The sequence below is a fragment of the Thalassophryne amazonica genome, chromosome 3 (genome assembly GCF_902500255.1).
Source record: "Thalassophryne amazonica chromosome 3, fThaAma1.1, whole genome shotgun sequence".
Lineage (NCBI taxonomy): Eukaryota > Metazoa > Chordata > Actinopteri > Batrachoidiformes > Batrachoididae > Thalassophryne > Thalassophryne amazonica.
Window position 1 is genome coordinate 109,357,470 of NC_047105.1, and position 16,887 is coordinate 109,374,356.

The following is a 16,887-nucleotide window of genomic DNA, read 5'->3' on the forward strand; positions in this document are numbered from 1 at the left end:
GCACCCTATCATAAGATTTTTCTAAGTCCACAAACACACAATGTAACTCTTTCTGGCCTTCTCTGTACTTCTCGAACAGTATTCTCAGAGCAAACATTGCATCTGTAGTGCTCTTTCTCGGCATGAAACCATATTGCTGCTCACAGATCTTCACCTGTTTTCTAAGCCTAGCTTCTACTACTCTTTCCCATGACTTCATGCTGTGGCTGATCAACTTTATGCCTCTGTAGTTACTGCAGCTCTGCACATCACCCTTGTTCTTGAAAATAGGAACCAGCACACTTCGTCTCCACTCCTCAGGCATCCTCTCACTTTCCAAGATTTTATTAAACAATATGGTTAGAAACTCTACTTCCATCTCTCCTAGACATTTCCATGCCTCCACTGGAATGTCATCTGGACCAACTGCCTTTCCACTCTTCATCCTCTTCATAGCAGCCCTCACTTCTTCCTTACTAATCTCTTGTACTTCCTGATTTACTCTCACCACATCATCCAGCCTTTTCTCTTGCTCATTTTCTTTATTCATCAGCTCTTCAAAATATTCCCTCCACCTTCTCAGCACACACTCCTCACTTGTCAGCACATTACCACGTGCATCTTTTACCACCCTAACCTGCTGCACATCCTTTCCAGCTCTGTCCCTTTGTCTAGCCAATCGGTACAAGTCCTTTTCTCCTTCCTTACCATTCAACTTCTTGTACAGCTCGCAATATGCCTTTTCCTTCGCTTTTGCCACTTCTCTTTTCGCCTTACACCGCATCTCCTTGTACTCCTGTCTACTTTCTTCATCTCTCCAACTATCCCAAAACTTTTTCGCCAACCTCTTTTTCCATATGCTTTCCTGGACCTCTTCATTCTACCACCATGTCTCCTTGTCTTCCTTCCACTGTCCAGATGTCATACCCAGTACTGTTCTAGCTGTCTCCCTCACCACATCTGCAGTACTTTTCCAGTTGTCCAAAATTGCTTCCCCTCCAACCAGTGCTTCTCTTTCACACAACAGTTTTCCTCCTTCAGCTTCTAACATCTGATCCTTTATTGAGCTCTCACTCTCCTTCTTCTTTACCTCTAAAGTCACCCTACAAACAACCATCCTATGCTGTCTAACAACACTCTCTCCTGCCACCACCTTACAGTCTCTGATTTCTTTTAGTTTGCATCTCCTATAAAGAATGTAGTCCACCTGTGTGCACCTTCCTCCACTCTTATATGTTACCCTGTGCAAGTTTGACCGTTCAAATGACGGCAGGACGGCTCGATAGGCCGCGAAAGGTGAACCACGTTAGCGAGGGACCACTGTATTTATTTTAGGAGCAAAATGCGAATGAAAGGGTTGAAATACATTCTCGCCCACGTGCGCCCTTTTTATTTTTTTTCCTCCCACAATCAAATTTTAGGCACAATATACGAGCAAAACGCTCGCACTGCACAGCCCTGCTGTGCTCCTCCCTTTTCTTAAAGTAGGTATTCACCACAGCCATTTCCATCCGTTTTTGCAAAATCGACTACCATCTGTCCTTCCCCATTCCTATCCTTGACACCATATCTGCCCATTACTTCCTCATCACCTCTGTTCCCTTCACCAACATGCCCATTGAAGTCCTCTCCTATCACCACTCTTTCATGCTTGGGCACACTCTCCACCACATCATCTAATACACTCCAGAAATCTTGTTTCTCCTTCATCTCACAATCTACCTGTGGGGCATATGTACTGATTATATTCATTATCACCCCTTCAATTTCCAACTTCACACTCATCACCCTGTCAGACACTCGCTTAACCTCCAACACACTTTTAACATACTCTTCCTTTAAAATGACCCCAACACCATTTCTCTTCCTGTCCTCACCATGGTACAACAACTTGTACCCGCCGCCGATGCTCCTGCTCTTACTTCCCTTCCACTTGGTCTCTTGCACACACAATATGTCTACCTTTCTCCTCTCCATCATATCAGCCAGCTCTCTCCCTTTACCAGTCATACTACCAACATTTAAAGTCCCCACTGTCATTTCCACCCTTCTAGTTTTCTTCTATTCCCGCTGTTTTTGGAAACATTCTCCTCCTCTTCTTCATTGTCTTCGCCCAGCAGTAGCCCAGTTTCCACTGGCACCCTGTTGGGCAACAGCACCGGTGGCGGACGTTGTTAACCCAGGCCGCGACCAATCCGGGATGGAAATTAGATTCTTAGTCTGCATAGATTGGTTGGCTTGTTTTACTCCGGATGCCCTTCCTGACGCAACCCTCCTCATTTATCCGGGCTTGGGGCCGGCACTCAGAATGTACTGGCTGCACACCCCATGTGGCTGAGTTAACACAACCTATAATAAATAACGAAAACAAACTTAAAGTGTAGGTGACACAATATGTCATGTTTTTTGAGTATTGAAAACTAAAATTAAACAGTTTGAAATTCATCCTTTCTTGGTGTGCAGTTCCTGAAGGGACAAATATTTGGATTTTAAACTGTGCGCCACTTAAAACCAGGAACTTCCTGGCTGTTTCCAACATCATAGAAGGAGGAGGAAGTGACATCACCGCCAGAACCAATCATCTTAAAAGCCCCATTAATTTATGGATTTTTACAGGCTACTGACAGCCCCGTTTCCACCAATTGGTTCGGGTCAGTGCTGCACCGTGTTTTCGGTTAATTTTCACTGGTAGAATCCTTTTCATTGGCAGGTGAAACACTTTTATATTAATGAGTGCATGCACATGGTGTCGTGTGGATTCTCCACAGGGAGGCAAAACTGAGTATTTTCAATTATTTTATTTTATTGTTTTATGGGATAATTTCATCGCGTGCAGGCTGAGGCGGTATAAGTAGATGAGGAACTGGGACTCTACTAACTTGCAGCGCAAAGCGGCTAGTTAACAACAGAGACTCGATCCATCAGCCGCAATAATGGATTACAGCCGGCGCTGTAACCTGGCACCAAACTCCTGTGTGACAAATGGACATTTCTTCAACACAGAAGGAATTAAATTATTTTCAGGCGTCATTTTGTGGATAAGTTTTCAGATGATGTCATGGGAAACGGACAGTTAAGACATTTACGCCTTGTGTGAATGGTTTTAATATTTAATAATGTGTTTCGCTACTAACGTACAGTAGAAGGAAACAATATTTATTTTAAAAAATCTTATATTTTCAGTCCCTCATGTCATGTTTCAGATTTGAAATGTATGTAAATCTTTCTACGAAAGAAAAACATAAAAAATCCAGACTTCATCGCTTTTTCTGATGTCACAGATAGTAAAACTACTTCTTTTTTTTTTTTTCTTTTTTTTTTATCAGTTGATTACGACCAAAGAGCTGGAACACCCCCCCCCCCCCCCCCCCCCCGCAAAAAAAAAAGACAAAACAGTTTATCATGCCGAAATTGCCTACATTATTTATTTATTTGCTTTATAATCACCATTCTGTGTTCTGAACTCTGCCAGTATCATCACTGTTGTCAGACTGAAGGTTTTCCTCCAAGGTTTCATCTCCCTCGTTGTCATCTAAATAAGGCTAAAAACCATAAGGCTGTGATCTCACAACTTCTTCAGAAACACCTTTCACACTGGACTTAAAAAAAAAAAGAAAAAAAAAAAAGTCCACACTAGAAAAAAATTGTCCGAAAACAGCTCAACCTCCGCTGTGTTTACAATTGATTTGGGCTTGAATCAGCAGGTGCCATTCTGGTGATGACGTAGCAACAATATGGCCACAGCTGATGGCTGAAATAGAGCGCAGGCTTTAGACAGCTGTTGTTTATCCTTCACCTGCGCACTTGGACTTTTGTTCAGGATTTTTTTAAAATATTGGCATTTCATCACTTTTAGTGATTATTTGTGCATGTTTTGATGTCACCTACACTTTAACCTTCTTGGTTGAGAAATTGTGTGATTGGAAAATACAAATAATTAGTATTACAGGAGCTTGATTGAGGATATGGACACAGGTTATTTAATATCGTAGTTATTTTTTGCACAAATCAAAAATAGGCATCCGCATACTTGAAAATATAGTAAAAGCTACAGTAAAGTTTTTTGTTGTTGTTGTTGTTAATCATCTTTAATATGTTATATGTGAAGATGAGAGTAGTCTTTTAACCATGCAGGTAGGGGCCAAGTTCCTAAAACCATCTCCATGCTTCCAAAGCCAAAAATGTAGTTTACTTTTTTGTTGAAAATCTGAAGTAACTTGTTGTGTTTCAGATTCATCCTGTCCTGATGTCCAAATGGGATTCTGCATGGAAACGTCTGGGATGACACAGGGGGGCCAGAGCGAGCCGTGTTCTGACGTGCAACTGGAGGGGAGCTCCCAGGCAGAGCCACAATTTGAAGATGGAACTGAATCTATGGAAGACGACCAGAACTCGGAGGTGTGAAACAAAGAGATCATCACGATTTCAGTGCACTTCAACTGTTCAGTCAGCTCATATTTTTTTTGTTGTGTAATGCTCAAAATAGTTTGGACCAATGATTGTGGAGATAAAATCTCAGAAGTCAAAGACGGACTCGTGTGGAATTGATGCTCCACCCAGGTATCCGGATTTGAAGGATATCATGAAGGTCGACCCTCTCCAGCAAGGCCAAGCCCTCCTGGCTGCAAACAAGAAGAGGAAAAAGAAACAAAAAAGAGCTGGTTAGTATACATTTGTGCTTCAAATGAAGACTTCATGTTGTCTGTGGTTTGACATTTTCAGGTTCTAGACCTTAACTGGAATCACATTTATTATATGTATCATAATAAAAATAAGAAAATGGAAACAAAGTGGTACCAAGACAGACAAATCCAGATGATCGTGATTGAGTCCATCTAATGCTGCGATTACGCATAGGCAAGACACGTTATGAATGCCATATTTGCATCATTCTTGGCACGTTCCTGACATTCTTAACGTGATTTAGTGCATCTGAATAGTAGGGCTTAAACGATTAGTCGAGTAATTCGATTACAAAAAATGTTCGAGGCAAATTCTGTGCCTCGATGCTTCGTTTAACGTTGTAGTACATATGACAGGCCTGTGTGTGGCACTGTAATGTCCCCAGAAAAACTAACAGAAGAAGACTACAGCATGCGCTAATCAAATTAGTACAAAAGCTACAGCTTTCCAATGCGACAAACAAAGTGAAATAAAGCCTTTTAGGAAAAAGATGGTCCACGCTGATCATCTGAAATAGCTTACTGTGCATTTAAAGCAAAACAGTGTGTTTGTTTTTTAAAAAACACAGTTTCATCAGCTGGCCACTCTGCGCGCGGCAGCCAGCTGCTGCCTCTCTCTGCCCGGTGTGAGTGGCTTCACACAGCTCCATCCCGGCCACAGACAGTCTCTGGAAGAAGTCCACTCTTTCTTCTGTGTTTTGCTTAGACTCGTAATGAGTGTTTCACTTTTTAATTTTTGCTTTTTTGGGCAACACACAATGCATCACAAACACAGGAACTCAAATATAATAATAATAATAATAATTAATAATAATAATAAAAAAAACTGTGACTGTGAAGCTTGCATGTTAAACCTCCAGCTGAAAATGAAATGCATTGGCTGAATCACAGAAAGAGTGTTAAAAAGAAATTCATGCAGGGACCCAGTCTACCACCTTAATAAATAAATAAAAATGGTTAAATTTTACAGATTGGGAAAACAAAAAACAAAGTCACAAGCCATCACCCTTTCAGCAAAATGTCAAGACTTTGGCCTGACTTTGGCTGAGCTCCTGACACCAGGTTAGATCCAAAACGTGTAAAGGTGTGAAAAAATAAATAATTACCCAGCAAAATGGAAAGGGATACATTAAATTTGACAATCTCCGTGATGATGCAGTGACATTGTGCCATTACTTAGAGAGAGCCCTGGACTGTTAATGTTTTAAAACGCAAAAGTACTTTTTATCTGATTACTCGATTAATCACCAGAATAATCCATAGAATACTTGATTACTAAAATAATCAATAGCTGCAGCCCTACTGAATAGGTTTTTTTAAATAGTGCGTGTTGGTGCATGATTTTCATAGAGCATGTTTTTGGCTGTCAAAAAATCTTCCACGAATGTCATGCACCACCCTCATTTTGCCTCATGTCGTGGAGCTCACAACTGAGCGTGTGATCCATCTTGATTAGTCATGATCTTGAATAGAGCATGACAGTGTTCTTCTCTGATGTGTGCACAATTAAACCCTGCTGCACCGCATTCAGTTTCGTTGCTGCAGTATGCCGAATAAGGACAGTGACGCCAAGTCAGCTAAAAGTTTCCTTCCAATGCTCATCAGTGTGCTCCTGCAGGTGTTCCACCTGCTGCATGTGCCTGATGTTTGGGAAAACTCGCGAGACGAGAGCCACGTGGAGCCACACATCTGGCTCTCTGTCTCCTCCTCTCTGCACCACTCCATGGCACAGAGCCCAACTAAGCATGCAGTAACAAAGTTCTTCTGCTGTGGATTTTGAGGAGCAAACTGGAGCGATCTGAATTGTTCAGCAACTGAATATGGGGTGTGTGTGGAGACGATTCGCCTCATTCACAACCTGACAGAACTTAAGGAATCGCGGTTACGTGCGATCTTTTGAACATAACAAAAGAAAGGAGTGAAGAGTGATTTGTGATCCAGAACATATTTTGCGTTTTTTAAACACTGAAATGCTACTTGATAATTTGGTTTGTTTTTATTTGATGTGTGGTTTCCAACTGATTTTCTCATATTTTATTATTGCCCCAATGAATTTATTTTCATTAACGCTTTCAATTTACACCCCATCTATCTGTATTTGTACTTGCTCATTCCTTCTGCAAGTCCCAAATAACAGTTTTGTTTTGTTTAAGTTTAATGACAATTTGTTTCGGTCAGTCCATATTTTAAATTTGTTCATTTCTTCAGTGATTTCCTCCAGCATTTCCTCCGGAACTATCTGCCAAGATAGAAAACTGCTCCATTCTAATAAGGGCTAGAGAAGTGATTTTGAATAAGAAAAGTTGGGGGGGGGGGTTTCACCAAATGGGTGCTGCACTCACTAGTTTATTGTCTGGAATAGCCCCAGATTGCATTTCAGAGCTTCTAGAATTCAAAAATATTCAGAGGGGGGGGATAAGTTTGGGTTTCAGCTTTATGTTTCACCACTTTCATCTCTGAATTTATTGAATCCCTCTTATGGAGCGGACAATACAAGTATGAACCATCTGTTCCTCTGTAGTTGACCCATGGTCACAGATGTACAGTCATGAAATGACATGAATGAAGCAGTGCTCTCTCATTATGTCTTATTATGTCCAGCCATCAGCAGGGTATATAAATAATTACTGCAGTCACCGGACACTGACAGAGTGGATATTGGTATATAATTAGTGAAAATCACTGGGTCCCTCATGGTCACAGAATTAGAATGTGACTGTTGACCAATTCCATTCCCAATGTTTCATTCATTTTTTTTTTTTTTTTTTTTTTTTTTTTTTTTGTTATTAATAAACCAGAACTATAAAACATTGGATGCATTGTAACAAAACACAAACATCACCAAGAGACTTAATCTTCATGACTAACCTAGATAACATCAAAAAAGAAAGGAGAACAAAAACAAAAAATAGAAGTACTAATTCTCACTTTTCCAAGTACCTTTTTTTTATATTGTCATATCTTGTGCGTTCAAAGTTTCTGCATATTGATTTTGGTTTGCCTGAACATAAAATCACCATTTTGACCATAATTCTGAAAATTTACTCATTTGTAATCGAGTGAAAAAGTCATTCATTCCATCTGGGATATTTCGTTCATGATTTCTATCCATTTTTCAAGATTTGGTGGTTCAGGGAGGAGCCAGTGCTTAGTCACAGCCTTTTTGCCAGCAGTTATTAAAATTCTATATACAGGGGTAAATATGCATTGGTTGTTTGCATTTCGGTCCTACCCAAAATTAAAGATGTAAATTCAAACGGTATTGTAACTCTGCATATGGATTCCATATTTTTGTGTACGTCCTTCCAAAATTGTTTTATTATTGGGCAGTCCCAAAATATGTGCCAATGATTGGCATCTTGGCTACCACACTGTCTCCAGCACTTAGGTTCCTCCCCATTACAATAAGATGTTTCGTTTGGAGTGATAAAAAAATCTAATTAAGCATTTCCAATTGAATTCTCTCCAAGAGTGAATTTGTGCATTTCCACACGCATTCAGTACAGTAAACAATACAGTAAACAAGCCACTCTTCATCAGTCATTATAATGGAGCCATCCTTTTCCCATTTCATATTGTGTTGAACATGATTTTTTTTACTCATAAACCCTTTGTATAATCTAGATATTAGACCTTTTTTTTATTTTGCACTGTATGAATTTAGTATTTCCTTGAGCACCGGTTCCTGCACATCGAGAGGGAAACTTATTTCTTTATTAATTTAGTGGCGCACTTGCAAATATCTATAGAAATCTTGTTTTCTCAGATTGACTGTTCATGAGAGTTTGAAAATCCTTTAATATTCCTTTATCTGTTAAAGAGTAGTATGTTGTTATGCCTTTAAGTATCCAATTGTGAAATTCAGTGTCTATTTGGTTGGGCTTAAAGTCAGGATCGTATGCACACCATCTCACGAGCTTCAAATTATTATGTAATTTATATTCCTCTTTCATTTTTGACCAAGATTTTAATGATGACTCCAGCCATGGATTTTCAACTTCATTAAGGATTCTTCCTAAATCTTTGTTCCCTAATATTGCCTGTAATGGGGGGTCCGACAGAACATTAGAGTCAATGTCCTTCCATCTAGCTTGATACTCAGGGTTGCACAAATTTAATAAGGGTTTGATTTGCACTGAGTAATAGTAGTCTTTCAAATTAGGTACTGCCATTCCTCCATTCTCTTTAGGAAGTTGTAATGTCTTGAATCTCACTCGTGGTTTTTTTCCCAGCCATATGAACCTAGAGATTATTTTTCCCATTCCACGAACTGCTTTTTAGTAACCTCAACAGGGAGAGCTTGAAAAAGAAATCTTGGCAATATGTTCATTTTTACTGACTCAATTCTTTGAGTTAGATTCATGAAGGGAACAGCAGACCATCTCTGAATATCTTGTTTGATTTTTGCAACAAGTTCGTTGTAGTTATATTTAGCTATTGTCATAATTTCAGTGGGAATTACAGTTCCTAAGTATCTTAAAGTATTTAAGTCCCATTTTACTTTTAGCTCTTTGCGTAAATTTGTTGGAGGATCGTAATTTAATGTCATTATCTGTGTGTTATTCACATTCAGTTTATATCCAGCATAGTTGCCAAATGTTTTTAGACAAATAATATAGGCAATGATTTAGTTGGTTCCTTTAGATATATAAGGACATCGTCAGCGTATAGTGCCACCTTGTGTATGTCTCCAGAGATGTGTATTCCCATTATTTCATTTGTTTGTCTTATCATTTGAGCATGAGGTTCTATGTAAAGGGAGAACAAAATAAGTGAGAGCCCACAACCTTTCCTAGTCTCACATTCCAGTTCAAATGAATTTGTTAAATGTCCATTTATCTTTATCTGAGCAATTGGTTTTGTATATACAATTGCTCTAATTGTTTTTATAAAATTACTATGAAAGACAAATCTCTCTAGTACTTTATATTAAAAAGCACCAGCTCACAGAGTCAAAGGCCTTCTCTGCATCAAGACTGACCAAAGCTGCCTGAATCGTCCTCTTTTTAATGTGGTTCTTTATGTGCAGAGTGCGTCTTATATGATCACGTTTGTCTCTGTGAGATGAAGCCTGTTTGATCAGTGTTAATAAGGGTCACTAAAATTCCCTCTAATCGTTTTGCCAGGATTCATGTAAATAATTTATAATAAATATTGAGAACAGAAATGACAGCAGGGGTGGTGGCCAGGTGGTTAATGCGCTTGGTTTCAGTGCAGAAGGTTCCGGGTTCAAATCCCACCCCTGCCACATTTCTCCATTTAATGTGGAGTTGCGTCAGGAAGGGCATCCGGCGTAAAAACCTGTGCCAATTCAACATGCAGATCCACCTTGGATTTTCTGTGGCGACCCCGAGTACAAACAAGGGAGCAGCCGAAGGGACTTACTATTGAGAACGGAAATGGGTCTGAATGAGCTACAATTAAGTGGATCTTTTCCTTCTTTTGGAATTACTGAAATAATTGCTTCTTTCCATGAAGGTGGCATCTTTCCATCTTTGAGACAAATTTAATATTTTTAGTAGAAATGGTAATATCTGGCATATGTGGCAGGAGTGATTTGTGACCGAAGAATATCAGCAAGAGTGAAGGGGAAAGTTTACAAGACAGTAGTGAGACCAGCTATGTTGTACGGCTTAGAGACGGTGGCACTAACAAAAAGACAGGAGGAAGAGCTGGAGGTGGCAGAGCTGAAGATGTTGAGATTCTCTTTGGGAGTGACAAGAATGGACAAGATTAGGAATGAACATATCAGAGGGACAGCTCAGGTGGGACGGTTTGGAGACAAAGTCAGAGAGGTGAGATTGAGATGGTTTGGACATGTGCAGAGGAGGGACCCAGGGTATATAGGGAGAAGGATGCTGAGGATGGAGCCACCAGGCAGGAGGAGAAGAGGGAGGCCAAAGAGGAGGTTTATGGATGTGCTGAAGGAGGACATGCAGGTGTTTGGTGTGACAGAGGAAGATACACAGGACAGGGTGAGATGGAAACGATTGATCTGCTGTGGGGACCCCTAACAGGAACATCCGAAAGACAAAGAAGAAGTAGAAATGGTAATATCTCTGTTTTAAATTTTTTTATACCATTCATCAGGAAAACCGTCCGGACCAGGTGATTTGTTTGCTTTCAGACTTGATATCGCACAGAACAGCTCTCTTTCTGTTATTTCAGCCATAAGTGTTCTATTTTTATTTTCAGACAGAGTAGATACATTGAGCTGTTTCAAAAAATTGTTTATCTGTTGAACATTTTGTAAATTTGGTTGTGTGTATAAGTGCTTATAATAATTCTGAAAAACACCTTGTATTTCAGATTGTTTATACACCCACATTTTCGAAATTGGATCTTTTATTTTGTGTATTGTATTGTCTGCTTATTGTTTTTGTAATTTGCTTGCAAGTAATTTGGCGAATCTGGAACCTGACTCATAATATTTTTGTTTAGTGTAGATCATCTTCTTTTGTATTTCCTGTTGATACATTGCGTTTATTCTATTTCTTACAAGTTTTAGTTTTATATTAAGCTCTCGATTCTATTGTTTTTTTCTCGAGCTCTTTTAATTCTTTAACTCCTTCAATTTGGCTTGTCTTTCTCTCTTTTTATATGAACAAAAAGATATAATTTTACCTCTCATGAATGCTTTCAGTGAGTCCCAGATAATTTCTGGCCTCACTTCTCCATTCTGGTTTTCATTTTAAAAAAAAACGTGATGTCCATTTTAGTTAATTCGGTGAATTGCAGATCATATAACACATTTGTGTTCAGTTTCCATAGCGTATTCTTGGGTTCACTGTTAATTTCTAAGGTCAAAAAAATGGGGGCATGATCTGACAGATCAATATTTCCTATGTCAGCTTTTTGTATCTGGTGGCAATCCTGTTTAAAAGTAAAGAAATAATCAATCCTTGAGTATACCGTGCGTGAATGAGAGTAATGGGGTATAATCACGGCTTGTTGGAAAGAGATTCCTCCAAGTATCTATAATACCATGGTCTGACATTAGTATTTTAATTTTCTTTTGTCAGGAGTTCTGAATAATGAAGTTTGACGAGTCAAGCCTTGAGTTGAGTCTCATGTTCCAGTCCTTCCCACAGATAGCAATGCCATTTGCTTGTGTCATAAGCTCAAAAGGTTTTCTGTAAAATATAAAGTCACTGCCGGGGGGAGCATATACATTAAGCATTGAAGCATGGCAATTTCAACCTTCTCTTTTTTTAATTTAGATAGTATCTTATTTCGTTTTATCGGGTTCAGAACCCCATTGACATTATATGAAGCAAATTTTATACCATTAGTCATAGCTTTTTTTAATTAAAAAACAGTCTCTCAGTATAGTGTTCATAAACCCGTTGCATCCTCAAAACTTTGAACAATAACACGTGAACAGAGAAAAAACTTATTAAAAAATTCTAACCAAAAACTCTGTGTGGGGGGTGTTCTTCCAGTGCAGAGGTTCGAAAAAATTGAACCTTCAGTGGGCTCGCAATGTTATTAGAGCTCCAATCTGGGGAAAGCCTCACTCGAGGCTCAATCGAGTTAACTCACTCGATGCCATTGACTCTAAAACGCGTCTTTTCCGATAGTAACGCCCTGCACCAAAGACGCGTCATCGAGCCAATTTCTTTTCTTCTCTTTTGGTATGTTTGTTGTTGACATGGACATAGAACTCAGTTTTCTATGGGTCTTGAAAAACACTCAAATGCTGAAGAAATCCTGGCACTGGGATGTTCTGAACTTTGAAAATGGCTGGCACTCAATGAGTTAAGAGCAGGGCCCGTGCAGGGCCCGTGCAGGTGGCTCTACTACAGGGGTGGCCAAGTTCGGGCCTCGAGAGCCACCTTCCTGACACTCTTAGTTGTCTCCCTGCTCCAACACACCTGAATCCAATGAAAGACTCGTTAGCAGACTTTTAATGAGCCTTTCATTGGATTCAGGTGTGTTGGAGCAGGGAGACAACTAAGAGTGTCAGGAAGGTGGCTCTCGAGGACCGAACTTGGCCACCCCTGCTCTACTACGTCAGTACTCATAACAGTTGGTGTCCATGTCTGACATATTATATTACAATCAGAATCAGGAATACAAAGGGAACACTTTTTTTTTTTTCCTATCTCTCTCTTCCGGAACACATAGATAGCGTTTGCTTTGAGGAAGAAAACCATCTGAATTAGTATCGATGATAGTTACTCATGTGTAGCGGTCTGTTGCCTGAATTCTTGTAGTTTTTCTACAACCCGCAGCTGGGTATCTTCACTTGCTTGTGGGGGTGCATTCCTCCGCGCTGCCGTGTCCTTGTCCCCGGCCCTCTGCCATGATGAACGCCGCTGTAGCTTATGCTGAAACGGGTCAATGAGGGGTGAGATGACGGTGACCGAGAATCCACATGATGACATATATGCTGTCGCCTCGGCTGCGTTTTGATACAGCCGGGTCCCTTCTTCAAAAAACACTCGCATATTCTCAGGATATGGAGTTTGGAACTTGATTTTCCTCTCTTTGAGCACTGTCTTTACCTGGCTGTACTCAGCGTGTTTCTTAAGGATAACCGGCGGGCAGTCATGATCCACGTAGAATCATTTGTTGTCATAGAAGACTTTCTTCTTTTGCCAAGCTCTCCTGATAACCTCCTCTTTGACTCTGGAGATAGAAAACTTAGCAATGATGGAGCGAGGCTTTGACGAGTCAGTGGGCTTGGATCCCAGCGCTCTGTGGGCTCTTTCAATCTTTACTTCAGCCTCAGATGAAAAGTCCAAAGACTCCCGTAGCATTTTTTCCAAAAAGGAAACCATGTTGTTCCCCTCTGCTTGCTTGGGGATATTGTAGATTCTAATGTTATCTCTCCGAGCCCGGGCCTCTTGTTCTGTTAGCTTAGCTTCAATACCGTTCTGCCGTTGTACCAGCCGTTCCAATAAATTTGATGCTGACTGCATCGCTGTTTCCATCTCGTCAATACGGCCTTCCGCTTCATCCAGTCGATCATATGTTTTATGCGGAGTCTGTTGAATGTCTGAAAGTTGTTTCTTACTGTGGTGTCTAAAATCTTTCAGTTCTTTGAGTATGCTATCCAAGCTAGCTCTCTCGGGTTCGTCTTCCTAGGAGGAGCCGCTCCAGCTACACTGTATTTCCTCGTAATTTAGCTCTGTGTCCTTAACTTTTTTCTGTCCTTTACCTCCCCTAGTCTCCATCTTGATAAAAATGTTTAAGATTTAAAATTCACTGGCTTTTCCTGGAGGTTTTCTGACAGTACTGTCGGAGAGCACCAAAGTTATGCGGCCATCTTTAGCATGACCCGGAAGCCCCTCCTATCGCTGATATATATATATTTTTTTTATGTATTTCCACGTGAGAACAGCAAGCACACACATGCACGTCACGGTGGACAGTTGTAAGGTCCTGTCTGTCAAAACACGGTACGTATTTTGCAGCTGTGACTTTTAGGACCAAAGATGTCAACAGCTGCCGCCCCCTGCCCATTCAGAGCATAGACCAAGGTGTCACTCTGATCAGATGAGAGGCGCCTTGCCTGCGGGGGCGCGCACAAAACACAAGCACATATGTTGTGGGGGGAGCCGACACTCGTGCATGCCACATGTGTACTTAGCCACGCCACAGTCATGGGGGACTTAGACAAATTTCACAACCAGCACAAAAGTGCTGGCCTGCTCACTATTTTCGTGCTAAGAGCACGAATGGCCACACATTTGCTCAGTGCTCCACAAGCAGTATTAGATGTTCGCGTGTCACCTGGAATTTGGCCGACACCTGCCACGAGGGATCGAATGGGCTCTCACAGGGCACACTCTGTCTCTCAACCGCTGGTGTGCACAAATAGTTGCAGCAACAGGTGTATGAGGCGTTGGAGGTAGCTCAGATTTTTCACGGCTGGCATGCAGTTTCTTCTTCGTGCGCTGGTCGAGTTTAATCGTGTTATGTGTGAAGGGGCCCAAAGGTTTAACCTTACCAACACCCCCCTGAGCAAGCACATAGGTGATAGTGGTAAGGAAAAACTCCCTCTGGTGATAATGAGGAAGAAAACAGACCAGACCCACAAGGGTGACCCACTGCTTAGGCCATTCTAAGAGTTACAAGGTTTTTACAGGTGTTTTACTGATTATCTAATGGTCTTAGGAATTTCAACATATTATGAGAGAAACAGACTATCTTTAATCACCAAGACATAAATTGGTTTTAAATTCCATATTTTACAAATTGTTTCTTTTATTCCATTGTTGTGCAGTTATGTACATGGTACACAAAACATTAAGGTGTCATTCTTGATCCTGTGATGTGTGGACACATTTTTACAGTAGTGTTCAGAATAATAGTAGTGCTATGTGACTAAAAAGATTAATCCAGGTTTTGAGTATATTTCTTATTGTTACAGGGGAAACAAGGTACCAGTAGATTCAGTAGATTCTCACAAATCCAACAAGACCAAGCATTCATGATATGCACACTCTTAAGGCTATGAAATTGGGCTATTAGTAAAAAACGTAGAAAAGGGGGTGTTAACAATAATAGTTGCATCTGCTGTTGACGCTACAAACTCAAAACTATTATGTTCAAACTGCTTTTTTAGCAATCCTGTGAATCACTAAACTAGTATTTAGTTGTATAACCACAGTTTTTCATGATTTCTTCACATCTGCGAGGCATTAATTTTGTTGGTTTGGAACCAAGATTTTGCTTGGTTACTAGAACAACTTTACTCTCTTTACTCTCATCAGTCCACAAAATATTCCTCCATTTCTCTTTAGGCCAGTTGATGTGTTCTTTGGCAAATTGTAACCTCTTCTGCACGTGTCTTTTATTTAACAGAGGGACTTTGCGGGGGATTCTTGCAAATAAATTAGCTTCACACAGGCGTCTTCTAACTGTCACAGCACTTAACAGGTAACTCCAGACTGTCTTTGATCATCCTGGAGGTGATCAATGGTTGAGCCTTTGCCATTCTGGTTATTCTTCTATCCATTTTGATGGTTGTTTTCCGTTTTCTTCCACGCGTCTGTTTTTTTTTTTTTTTTTTTTTTTTTTTTTTTTCCCTCATTTTAAAGCATTGGAGATCATTGTAGATGAACAGCCTATAATTTTTTGCACCTGCATATAAGTTTCCCCCTCTCCAATCAACTTTTTAATCAAACTACGCTGTTCTTCTGAACAATGTCTTGAACGTCCCATTTTCCTCAGGCTTTCAAAGAGAAACGCATGTTCAACAGGTGCTGGCTTCATCCTTAAATAGGGGACACCTGATTCACACCCGTTTATTCCACAGAATTGACAAACTCACTGACTGAATGCCACACTACTATTATTGTGAACACCCCCTTTTCTACTTTTTTTTACTAATAGCCCAATTTCATAGCCTTAAGAGTGTGCATATCATGAATGCTTGGTCTTGTTGGATTTGTGAGAATCTACTGAATCTACTGGTACCTTGTTTCCCATGTAACCATAAGAAATATACTCAAAACCTGGATTAATCTTTTTAGTCACATAGCACTACTATTATTCTGAACACTACTGTATGTGTCAAATGTATGCATTTGGGATGACCTGATCAGGTTTTGGGAGTGCTCTGCATAAATTTGCATGTGCCACAGAGAAAGTTTTATTTGCTCATTTATCTGATGATGTTCAAATTATGTACACTCTCACTCAAAGGTTTGGACACTTTCCCATTCAGATTAATGGAAAAGTAAATCTGCAACTCATGTTACACTAAGAGTTCTCTTTGGAGTAGTGTCTACCGTTTTTCAAAGGTGCTTATCAATTAATTTATTTTTATTTTTTTCCTCCACAGACAAAATTGCTACCAACCTCTCGGACACCTTGACATCTGCAATGAACTTTTCATTTTCAGATAATTAAAACCTTAAAAGATGATATTTGTGTCTTGTGATTATTGTAAGTACAGTATTTGCTTTTATTTTTAATGCCAAATTCTATGTAAAATGTTGTCATTAGATGACGGATGACTGTTAGTCCAAAATCATAAAGACCACATGTGTGAACTATTTCTAGTTGATGAGCATTAAATTAGAGCCATTTATAAACATTTCTATCATTTTTCAGTGGCCATAAGTAATTGGACAAAGGGGGGGGCTTATTGTAGATACATCTTTTAGAGCAGTGGTGTTCAAAGACATTCCAGAAAGGGCCAAGAGGGTGCAAGTTTTCTTTGCAACCACTGACTCCTGACTCCACCAGGTGATTTCACAGATGAACTCATCCC

General features: G+C 40.0%; 1 protein-coding gene across 1 annotated transcript in view; it reads left to right on the forward strand.

Moving 5' to 3' along the window:
* gnl3l (guanine nucleotide binding protein-like 3 (nucleolar)-like) overlaps window positions 1-16,540 on the forward strand; it is a 36,384-nt gene extending 19,844 nt beyond the window's left edge. Inside the window, exons 13-15 of the mRNA XM_034167283.1 lie at window positions 4,211-4,377; window positions 4,466-4,640; window positions 16,456-16,540. Coding sequence (XP_034023174.1) covers window positions 4,211-4,377; window positions 4,466-4,640; window positions 16,456-16,523 — 410 coding nt within the window. The 3' untranslated portion in view covers window positions 16,524-16,540. The remainder of the gene's footprint in view (window positions 1-4,210; window positions 4,378-4,465; window positions 4,641-16,455) is intronic.
* Window positions 16,541-16,887: the final 347 nt, after the last annotated feature.